The sequence below is a fragment of the Schistocerca piceifrons genome, chromosome 1 (assembly GCF_021461385.2).
Source record: "Schistocerca piceifrons isolate TAMUIC-IGC-003096 chromosome 1, iqSchPice1.1, whole genome shotgun sequence".
Lineage (NCBI taxonomy): Eukaryota > Metazoa > Arthropoda > Insecta > Orthoptera > Acrididae > Schistocerca > Schistocerca piceifrons.
Window position 1 is genome coordinate 747,512,735 of NC_060138.1, and position 12,168 is coordinate 747,524,902.

A 12,168-nucleotide genomic window follows, 5' to 3' on the forward strand; every position below is an offset into this window, starting at 1 on the left:
CTTTGTGTTTAATATTTTATCACACTTTATAGTTTTTTCCCCCCTATGTAAAAATCCAGTTAACAAAGACTTTGAAGTCTTGAAATCAATTTGTGCAAATAAACTTGTTCAAAATGGATTATTTACACAGCAAATATTATTTGGTTATTTTTCTGATTTCAGGTTATGTGATCCAATAAACCCTAAAATAAAAAATGACTTGTCAAACTTGTTTGAGTCATTAGCAAGCAATTTTGCTGGAGTTGTTCAGTACAATAAAGACAATCGTCAGTTTGAAGGTGCCAAAGCAACTAATATTACAATTGATGTTGTGTGCAATATCATGGTAAATGATAGTATAGGGCAGCCTGTCTCCAGATATGCTGCTGTAAATTCATTACTGTTAGACGCGTATGGCCAGGAGTGCCTCGATTACAAGTACTCCAAAATGATTGAAGAAATGAAAGCCATTGCTTGGGATAATGAAACAGCAGAAGGAGGTAGGTGGTCATTTTTATATGATGGTTGTGTATCACATTTATTTTCCTGAATGCATAATTTAAAAGGTAAGATGTGGAAGCTATGAAATAATGGAACCCTAATTTCAATAAGTACGTAATAATGATCTTCTGAGCTTCTGGCATACTAATAATGAATTGTGTGAAGTTGATAAATTATACATAAGAACTGACATTTGTAGCACAAGAGAGATCTTTGTGGGAGGAAACCAAAGGTCTGAAGTATAAGCATTTGTAAATGCAAAGTACTTCACAAAGAGTTACAAGATTGGAAAATTAAAAATGGATGTATCTAAAAAGATGATGTAGAAACACACTTTTTCCAAAGGGGCATTAAAGTGTGGTAATTAAATGCATGTTTAACAGTTGCATACCAATACTGTGTTGCGCTGGCCAACGCCAATGGGAGGGGTCAGCGACTGACCCCACAACCATCACACATTCTCTAACTAGGATAAATCACATTACTTATGTAGTTCCATAATTATGGCAGATTAGAAGATTAAAATGTCGCTTATTATTACTGGGAAAGGGTTTCTGGCACATTTTTAGTAAAAAATAAATAGTTTTTTTTTACATTTACTTGTATTGTTGTTGTTGTTGTTGTTGTTGTTGTTGTTGTCTTCAGTCCTGATGCTTGTTTGATGCAGCTCTCCATGCTACTCTATCCTGTGCAAGCTTCTTCATCTCCCAGTACTTACTGCAACCTACATCCTTCTGAATCTGCTTAGTGTATTCATCTCTTGGTCTCCCTCTACGATTTTTACCCTCCATGCTGCCCTCCAATGCTAAATTTGTGATCCCTTGATGCCTCAGAACATGTCCTTCCAACCGGTCCCTTCTTCTTGTCAAGTTGTGCCACAAACTCCTCTTCTCCCCAATTCTATTCAATACCTCCTCATTAGTTATGTGATCTACCTATCTAATCTTCAGCATTCTTCTGTAGCACCACATTTCAAAAGCTTCTATTCTCTTCTTGTCCAAACTATTTATCGTCTATGTTTCACTTCCATACAGGGCTACACTCCATACAAATACTTTCAGAAACGACTTCCTGACACTTAAATCTATACTCGATGTTAACAAATTTCTCTTCTTCAGAAACGCTTTCCTTGCCATTGCCAGTCTACATTTTATATACTCTCTACTTCGACCATCATCAGTTATTTTGCTCCCCAAATAGCAAAACTCCTTTACTACTTTAAGTGTCTCATTTCCTAATCTAATTGACTCAGCATCACCCGACTTAATTCAACTACATTCCATTATCCTCGTTTTGCTTTTGTTGATGTTCATCTTATATCCTCCTTTCAAGACACTGTCCATTCTGTTCAACTGCTCTTTCAAGTTCTTTGCTGTCTCTGACAGAATTACAATGTCATCAGCGAACCTCAACGTTTTTATTTCTTCTCCATGGACTTTAATACCTGCTCTGAATTTTTCTTTTGTTTCCTTTACTGCTTGCTCAATATACAGATTGAATAACATCGGGGACAGGCTACAACCCTGTCTCACTCCCTTCCCAACCGCTGCTTCCCTATCATGCCCCTCGACTCTTATAACTGCCATCTGGTTTCTGTACAAATTGTAAATAGCCTTTCGCTCCCTGTATTTTACCCCTGCCACCTTCAGAATTTGAAAGAGAGTATTCCAGTCAACATTGTCAAAAGCTTTCTTTAAGTCTACAAATGCTAGAAATGTAGGCTTGCCTTTCCTTAATCTATTTTCTAAGATAAGTCGTCAGGTCAGTATTGCCTCACGTGTTCCAACATTTCTACAGAATCCAAACTGATCTTCCCCGAGGTCAGCTTCTACCAGTTTTTCCATTCGTCTGTAAAGAATTTGCGTTAGTTTTTTGCAGCTGTGACTTATTGAACTGATAGTTCGGTAATTTTCACGTCTGTCAACACCTGCTTTCTTTGGGATTGGAATTATTATATTCTCCTTGAAGTCTGAGGGTATTTCACCTGTCTCATGCATCTTGCTCACGAGATGGTAGAGTTTTGTCAGGACTGACTCTCCCAAGGCCGTCAGTAGTTCCAATGGAATGTTGTCTACTCCCGGGCCTTGTTTCAACTCAGGTCTTTCAGTGCTCTGTCAAACTCTTCATGCAGTATCGTATCTCCCATTTCATCTTCATCTACAACCTCTTCCATTTCCATAATATTGTCCTCAAGTACATTGCCCTTGTATAGACTCTCTATATACTCCTTCCACCTTTCTGCTTTCCCTTCTTTGCTTAGAACCGGGTTTCCATCTGAGCTCTTGATATTCATACAAGTGGCTCTCTTTTCTCCAAAGGTCTCTGTAATTTTCCTGTAGGCATTATCTATTTTACCCCTAGTGAGATAGGCCTCTACATCCTTACATTTGTCCTCTAGCCATCCCTGCTTAGCCGTTTTGCACTTCCTGTCGATCTCATTTTTGAGACGTTTGTATTCCTTTTTGCCTGCTTCATTTACTGTGTTTTTATATTTTCTTCTTTCATTAATTAAATTCACTATTTCTTCTGTTACCCAAGGATTTCTACTAGCCCTCGTCTTTTTACCTACTTGATCGTTCACTACTTCATCCCTCAGAGCTACCCATTCTTCTTCTACTGTATTTCTTTCCCCCATTCCTGTCAATTGTTCCCTTATGCTCTCCCTGAAACTCTATACAACCTCTGGTTTAGTCAGTTTATCCAGATACCATCTCCTTAAATTCCCACCTTTTTGCAGTTTCTTCAGTTTTAATCTACAGTTCATAACCAATAGATTGTGGTCAGAGTCCATATCCGCCCCTGGAAATGTCTTACAATTTAAAAACTGGTTCCTAAATCTCTGTCTTACCATTATATAATCTATCTGATACCTTCTAATATCTCCAGGATTCTTCCATGTATACAACCTTCATTTATGATTCTTGAACCAAGTGTTAGCTATGATTAAATTATGCTCTGTGCAAAATTCTACCAGACAGCTTCTTCTTTCATTTCCCTCCTCCAATCCATATTCACCCACTACGTTTCCTTCTCTCCCTTTTACTACTCTCGAATTCCAGTCACCCATGACTATTAAATTTTCGTCTCCCTTCACTACCTGAATAATTTCTTTTATCTCATCATACATTTCATCAATTTCTTCATCATCTGCAGAGATAGTTGGCATATAAACTTGTACTACTGTAATAGGCATGGGCTTTGTGTCTATCTTGGCCACAATAATGCGTTCGCTATGCTGTTTGTAGTAGCTTACCTGTACTCCTATTTTTTTATTCATTATTAAACCTACTCCTGCATTACCCCTATTTGATTTTGTATTTATAACCTGACCAAAAGTCTTGTTCCTCCTGCCACCGAACTTCACTAATTCCCACTATATCTAACTTCAATCTATCCATTTCCCTTTTTAAAATATTCTAACCTACCTGCCCGATTAAGGGATCTGGCATTCCACGCTCCGATCCGTAGAACGCCAGTTTTCTTTCTCCTGGTAACGACGTCCTCTTGAGTAGTCCCCGCCCAGAGATCCGAATGGGGGACTATTTTACCTCCGGAATATTTTACCCAAGAGGACGCCGTCATCATTTAACCATACAGTAAAGCTGCATGCCCTCGGGAAAAATTACGGCTGTAGTTTCCCCTTGCTTTCAGCCATTCGCAGTACCAGCGCAGCAAGGCCATTTTGGTTAATGTTGCAAGTCCAGATCAATCAATCATCCAGACTGTTACCCCTGCAACTACTGAAAAGGCTGCTGCCCCTCTTCAGGAACCACACGTTTGTCTGGCATCTCAACAGATACCCCTCCGTTATGGTTGGACCTACGGTACGGCCATCTGTATTGCTGAGGCACGCAAGCCTCCCCACCAACGGCAAGGTCCATGGTTCATGGGGGTAGGTATTAATTTCACAATTACAAGGATTATGCAGATTCACATTCAGAACACTTTACAATATGAACTACTTCTTCTTTCTTGGTGTGTGCAGGGCAGATATACCTCCTGCAAGAAGTGCAGAAGTAACAGTGTCCTTTCTTTGGCAGATTATGCACAGCTGCACGTGTTACTTTTTGTCGCGGCTCCATAACGTTGTTTCCTCTGCTGACATCACCTTGATTTTGATTACAATCATACCCAAAAATTGATAACGCTGTAGTGTATTTTGAGTGTAGGCCTATAGCATTATGAGTGCGTCTTTTCATGTTGAGGTCACAAAGTTCATGAGCAAGATCTTTCAGGTATTTCTTTCTTCCAGAACTCGTTGCCAGGTAATTCTTTGTCCATTCCTTGTGTGTATCTTGAAATACAACATATGAGTTGTATGCTGCAATGTCAATCAAGTTGAAAAACACCGCCATTGGCCATCGACGCGTTGCTCGACGGCAGCTGTACATTCTTACACACTTTTCGAATGTATCCACTCTTGACTTTGTACAATTGTAGAATAGGATGATGTCTGGCTTCTCTTCTGTCACATTCATATCATGATGTTGGGTGGACAATATTGTAACAAAGTTTCCTTTCTTAGGCACGTAACTGACTAAAGTGGCATCGTCACTAAAGGCAAATCGGATTGTTCCCGGTGTAGCTTTTTTTTTTTTTTTAGAGTAACAGGACGGAGTTCTGTAGGAACATCGCGTTTGTCACTTCTAATAGTACCAACTGTAGTTATTTTCTCTTTAAAAGATCAGATGCGAGTGGAACGGTAGTGAACTTCCTGTCCATGGTAACATTTCTTCCAGATTGTTTCAAGTTAGACATTTCAATCAATCTTCTAACTATTCCAGTGCCACTGTCATGGTTCTTCTCATTAGCATGCTTTCCAGTGTAGGGATCCCGCAGCGAAACAGTATTTCATATCTGATTCACGTAACAGGTTCACCTTTATTCCATATTTTCCTGGTTTTGTTGGAATATATAGCCTGAATGGGCATCGCCCATGGAAGGTCACAAGTTCTTCATCCAATGTGACTGACTCACTAGGATTATAAAACTCAGAAAATTTACTATCATGTTTCATATATCCCTGATAGGAGCAAATTTCTCAGTCTGTTTTCTAGCTGCTCGAGTTAGAGCATCATCGAAACGCAAACACTTCAGTAAGAGCCTAAGTCTATGCTCCGAAAATGAAGCTCGAAACATCGGAAAGTTTTCTTTACTAAATATATCATGTAAACTGATGTGTCGACAGAAGTGCCGACACAGTGTGATTTGAGGGGACCGGAATGCACGCTATAAGCACACGAAGAATGGCGTGAGGTCTGAAACAGGATACGTAAGGAATGCTATAAAGAAAAGTACGTAGCTTCTGGAATACTTAACTTTAATCCATCCTTGTTGTATACATCGTTCTTGATGAGACATGCTTCATACAATAACTATCAATTGCTATGCAAGGCTAATGGCGCCTTGCTAGGTCATAGCCATGGACTTAGCTGAAGGCTATTCTAACTATCTGCTTGGCCAAGGAGCGAGGCTTCGTCCGTGTAGTCGCTAGCTAAGTCGTCCGTACAACTGGGGCGAGTGCTAGTCCGTCTCTCGAGACCTGCCATGTGGTGGCGCTCGGTCTGCGATCACTGACAGTGGCGACACACGGGTCCGACATGTACTAATGGACCGCGGCCGATTTAAAGCTACCACCTAGCAAGTGTGGTGTCTGGCAGTGACACCACATTCCTCCCCCGCAAATCGGCGAACGGTCGTGTTATAAGGCTTCCGCCCGCCGTGGGGAGGACCCCATGTTGACGTATGCGATGAGGTGGGGAGCCTAACAACAGGCGAGGCTGTGCCACCCGCATCCTGCCATTCGGCCCGAGGGGAGCTAGGAAACGCCTGAAAACCTAGTCCAGGGTGCACGCCAACATGCGGTGTATGCGCCCGTAAAGTGACAGGAGGGGCCGAAGGGTCGACCTCCATCGCGTCGGGGTACCCGACGCGCGAAGACGCCATGTGGTCCGGAGCGGGCAAAAGTTCCATGGCGGAGGACAGCTGGTCACGGGAAGCGATCGGCAGCGCGTGACCCAGGGAGGCGCCAGGCGGTTGCAGCGACGCGTCTACTGCGGGCGTTGCCGGCGGGAGAACAGGCGGCGGTGGCGCGTCGCCTTGGGGCAAAATGGAAGGCAGCGTCGGTAACACCTGGGGTTGAGGCGAGCCAGTAGATGGGTCCCCAGGGCGCTGACTGGATGGCACCGTCGCTGAAAGCAGACGGGGAGCGGCACCTCACCAGAGGCCCCCAAAACCAAATACATCACGCGGCCGAGGCAGCGAAGAATGCGCCCTGCGAGCCAACGCTGTGAACCGCGATAGTTGCGATAGAATACAACGTCGCCTGGAGCAAAAGCAGGAGTCTGCCGCTGCACAGGAACCTGATGCGGCGGATGCAGCAAAGACATCAAGGTTTGATGGAGGACAACCGTGGAGCAACTCAGCCGGCGAGCGACCATCTCTGGGCTGAGAGCGATACGAAGACAAAAAGAGCAACAACACGTCCTCCCGAGAATGCGACTCTTTCAACTTCAACATCTGTGACTTGAAAGTCCGGACCAATCTTTCAGCGGCACCGTTTGACTGAGGCGAAAACGGCGTGGATGTCAGATGTTGAATACCATTGGCCGTGCAGAATGACTCAAATTCTGCGGACATGAATTGTGGGCCATTGTCAGAAACAATAGTCTGCACACGTTCAATCACACCTTGTGATTCTAATTCGTTTAATGTTCTTGCCACCTCATCACGCAATGCGTGGGGAACATTGCACGCTCTGAAAAACTTCGGTTGCGCGTTTACTTTCAGTTCCAAATGTGCTTCATAGTTCTTAGCGCAACCAAGGCCCGGTGCAAAAATGTCTGCAAATTCTTCACATAGGCGAGAAACACTGGCGGAAGGGACAGTCTGATTCACTGATAGGACCTGATTGACTATTGACATGTTAAACAACTGAAATAAATCTAAACCAAACAAGTTCACTGCAGTAGAAGAATGAAGAACGTAAAATGACACAAGTTTCGTTTGACCCTTGTATGTTGCAAGAAGAGTGCACTGTCCTAACACAGGGATATGCTGTCCTGAACAACTAGTGAGCTGAACATTTGCGGCACGCAACGGAGGTTTGCTCAGTTGTTTGTACGTGTCGTGATTGATCAACGAAACTGCAACTCCGGTATCGAGCTGGAATGGTATCACTTTGCCTTCAAAGTCCAAGTGTACAAAAAGTTTATTGTCCTGCTGACGACAAGAGCGACTTTCTCGTGCAACTTGAACTGATACCGGTACCGAAGCACTTGCGACCGGACGAGATTTCCGGCGATGTCGACGCACCTTATTTGTGGGACGAACACAGTCACTGTTAGAGAAAGTGGCACTGGGCGGAGTGGAATTAACTACATGAATGTCCATGGGCGAAGGTCCACGAGCCTGAGTGTCCTTGGTTTGATTCCGGCGTGAAGCAAAGGGCCTGGAATGGTTGTGATAGTCTGATCTGAGCTTTTTCTGGCAAACACTTTGAACATGTCCTTTCTTATTACAGTGAAAGCAAATAGCTTGGCGTGACAGGCAATGTTCACACGAATGTCTAGTCTCATGTCTAGTCGCACACCGTGGGCAAGATTTTAGAACTGCATTGGCATGCTTACGCGGCACACGTGGAGAGCTAGGCGGCAGCTGCGCGGACGAGCGCGAGGGCTGTTTATTGTTCCGTGCAGTGCGCCCGGTGGGCCGGTTAATGTGACACACTGCTGGCGAAGTTTCAAATGATTCCTGAGCAAAGACAAGTGTGTCTGGCCTATCTAATATGTCTAGCACTTGTTGAAGGGAGGGATTAAATACTTTCAAAATTTGCTCCCGTATACGAACATCAGAAACGTTCTGTGCAATTGCATCACGCACCATAGTATCTGAATAAGGGAGTCCACATTCACACTCAAAAGCACAATCCCTTGTAAGACCTTGCAATGTTGCAACCCACTCCCTATTAGTCTGACCGGCCGTACATTATGTACGAAAGAACGTATACCTTTTTGCAACTACATTGACTGTTTCTTTGAAATAGGTATCCAAAGCAGACAAAATTTCTTCATAGGACGGAGTTGCTACGTCGCGTCGGGGAAACAATTTCACTATCACACGGTACATTTGCATGCCGACACAAGACAATAAGTGAGGCTGCCGCTCGTTACCTTGAATTCTGTAGGCGGCGAGATGGAATCCAAATTGGCGTGACCACTCCGTCCATGTTTCCATCGCCACATCATACGGCCGAAATGGGGGTGCAACTGCATGTTGTGGCTGCGGTAGCAGTGAAGCGGCGGCGGCCGCATCGTTTTGCATTGCACGTTGACCCTGGACGAGCTGTCCAAGGGCATCCAAGAACGCCTGCGTCTGCTGATTCTGCAAGCGATAAAATTCGGACAGTACATCTGGAGAAGCCATGACACAAGTAAATGTAAGCAAGTAGAAAGAACAAGACCCTTTGTTGACTCGTCGCCATATGATGTGTCGACAGAAGTGCTGACACAGTGTGATTTGAGGGGACTGGAATGCACGCTATAAGCACACGAAGGATGGCGTGATGTCTGAAACAGGATACGTAATGAATGCTATAAAGAAAAGTACGTAGCTTCTGGAATACTTAACTTTAATCCATCCTTGTTGTATACATCGTTCTTGATGAGACATGCTTCATATGGTAACTATCAATTGCTATGTAAGGCTAATGGCGCCTTGCTAGGTCGTAGCCATGGACTTAGCTGAAGGCTATTCTAACTATCTGCTCGGCCAAGGAGCGAGGCTTCGTCCGTGTAGTCGCTAGCTAAGTCGTCCGTACAACTGGGGCGAGTGCTAGTCCGTCTCTCGAGACCTGCCGTGTGGTGGCGCTCGGTCTGCGATCACTGACAGTGGCGACACGCGGGTCCGGCATGTACTAATGGACCGCGGCCGATTTAAAGCTACCACCTAGCAAGTGTGGTGTCTGGCGGTGACACCACATAAACTGTCCTTGTTCTGTCTATGGACTCCACAGTTCAATAGAATTACAATTGCTGACACAATTTTTTCCCTTTCAAATGCTTTCGAAATTTTTATGAAAATATCTTCAGATGATTTCCTAAGGTTTCCAAGCTTTTGATTAGTACACATCAAGATGTTATCCAGGATGTTATCATCGAAGTACATGAGAAAAGCTTTACCTGGTGTATCAGGTTTTATCCCTGGCTTAGTTCCTTTCGGGGTTCTCATTGCGTTACCAACAGACCTCCTCCTCTGATTTACATAAGGGCTTCTCTTCCACATCATACTTGATGGGGCCACTCTGTCTTTTTCAAGTTGATCAATTTGTGCTTTTGGCCTGGGTCGTCTTCTTGTTGGTATAATATCTATAAAAATATGAACACAGAACTGAACACTAGCAAACTAAGCACTCTACCGAAACACACATCCTAATATACTCCAAAATATCTGCAAAAAGTAATAAAAATCAATACTTACCCTGCTCACTTTCATCCAACTCGCTGCTGTCAGAAACTACTTGATCTGGAATTTCCATGACTACATCTTCAGTTTCACTGCTTGAGCTTTCGGATAGTTCACCACTAAATTCATTGTCTGAACTCTCAAGCAAATTTCTAATTTCGTCATCTGTCAATTTCATCTTCTTGTACATTCTGTCAAATGCCACAAAGATATTACCTTCCACTCATCACACTGTTTACTGGTTGACTGTGAGTGGTGATTGTTGACCAGCTACACCTTCAGTTATAACAATCGCTATAACTCAACAGTGAGTGTAAACCAAAAGCTGTTCTTATTGTCGATTGTAGCAATTATAGTTACGATAAATGTCATTTATTTATTAGATAAACTACTGAAAACGACAGGAGTTTTAGCCTAAAAACTTCGTTGGGGTCAGTTACTGACCCCCCCCCCCCCCCCCCCGCCCCAATTGGTATGCAACTGTTAAAAGTACTAGCACACACATCGCAGAAACCAAGTGCTTTGTGTGGAAATGATTAGCGCATAACAGTTTTATTTGACTTTCTGAAAGAGGGATCTGTTTGGAGCATTGTACTGTCAGAAACAATTGTAGACATGCAAGGATGACAGTGAGAAGCACAGTTTGTGTCATTAGTAAAGTTCAGTGAAGTTATATCGTCACCCTGTGGGAGGCTGGCCAGTCTTTTTGTAGAATTGCCTGTCATGTTTGACGTCATGTGTTTATTGAGGTGTCAGATATGTGCCTCAAAAGTCTTCTTTTTTCAGTGTTCATTTAATATTTATATTAGACAACTTTCAGGAAAGTAAGATGTTTGGTTAGAGAGAAGAAAACAAGGGCTTTCAAATACAGTGTGTCTTATATCAAACAAATTATTAGTGGAGTTGAATGCTAGGTGCATGTTGTTTATGTGTATCATAAATTTCTAATATTTCTTTAAACAAAATGTTTCTGTGTGAAATATTTATATAGTGGGTAAGGCTTACTACCACCTAAAATTCAATCCCGCGTCCGGCCATCCTGATTTAGGTTTTCCGTGATTTCCCTAAATCGCTCCAGGCAAATGCCGGGATGGTTCCTTTGAAAGGGCACGGCCGACTTCCTTCCCCGTCCTTCCCTAATCCAATGAGACCGATGACCTCGCTGTCTGGTCTCCTTCCCCGAAACAACCAATCAACCAACCACCTAAAATAACACACGTGAAACTAAAGTATACAGACTTACTTTTTATTTCTAGCAACATGAATATACATTCGTAGATGAACATGGTTAATTTGATACAGAGAATGACTTCAAAAATAACCCTTGTACCAGGAGTAACATACTGTACAGCCAGTTGCTAGATCAATTACTCATACACAGTGCTGCTGCCCTCCCACTTTTAATTGTAACTTTTTAAAATTTATTATACATCTAATTTATAGATTTAAGCTATTAACTGGCCTGCTCTTGTGTGAACTGCTGGCCACAGCATCAGTGCAGCTGCAAGATGCAGTAACGGTATCGCTGCTGGTTGGTGAAATGGATGGTAGGGCTTGCAGCGTCAGTGTATTGTCTTGTAGGGGTAATTTTGCCATGTTGAAAGATCTCAATGGTATGGTGTCCTAGTCATGACACTAGGAAGGAACCAATGTCGGACAGTTGGAGCATCGATTTGATGAGATCTGTGTGGAGTATGATGCGAGTACAGTCATCCAAAGCTTTGCAGATGAATACGGGGCATTCACTGTGGCCTGAAGCAGCCAGATGACAGATCTTGACTGAGTGATCTTGGAGCCTTTGTCCCAACTGTGGCAGTTACACTGCAGAAGCCAGTAGTTTGGGTGTGCTGAAACGCGCAATGACTCCTCTTACACTATTTCTGCTAACAATGCTCTTATCTGGCATGTAAATTTTGTGAAGGTCTAAAAGGACCAAGGGAAGTATCTCTGCCCATTTTCTGCTTTGGCACAAACACAAAGTGCCTTAGGACCCAGAGCATCTTTCACCCTTCCCATTCCTGGCAAAATGGTATCTTGTTGGTTAATATTGCTGGATGCTGCACAAGTTGGACAATTCTTGGAGCAAAACATACTTTATTTACTGGCCCTGATCTGTAGTACCTTGGAGAAGGAAACCAAATCGTGCAATCCAGGTGGTGGCGGAGGTCTTTGCTGTTCTCTAAGTGGAAATGTTGGTGATGGTTATAGTTTCTGCCCACAAAGTCC

General features: G+C 43.2%; 1 protein-coding gene across 1 annotated transcript in view; it reads left to right on the plus strand.

Moving 5' to 3' along the window:
- Positions 1-12,168, plus strand: part of LOC124711856 (putative serine protease K12H4.7) — a 132,471-nt gene that overhangs the window by 95,795 nt on the left and 24,508 nt on the right. Inside the window, exon 6 of the mRNA XM_047242088.1 lies at positions 163-479. Within this exon, the coding sequence (XP_047098044.1) occupies positions 163-479 (317 nt within the window). The remainder of the gene's footprint in view (positions 1-162; positions 480-12,168) is intronic.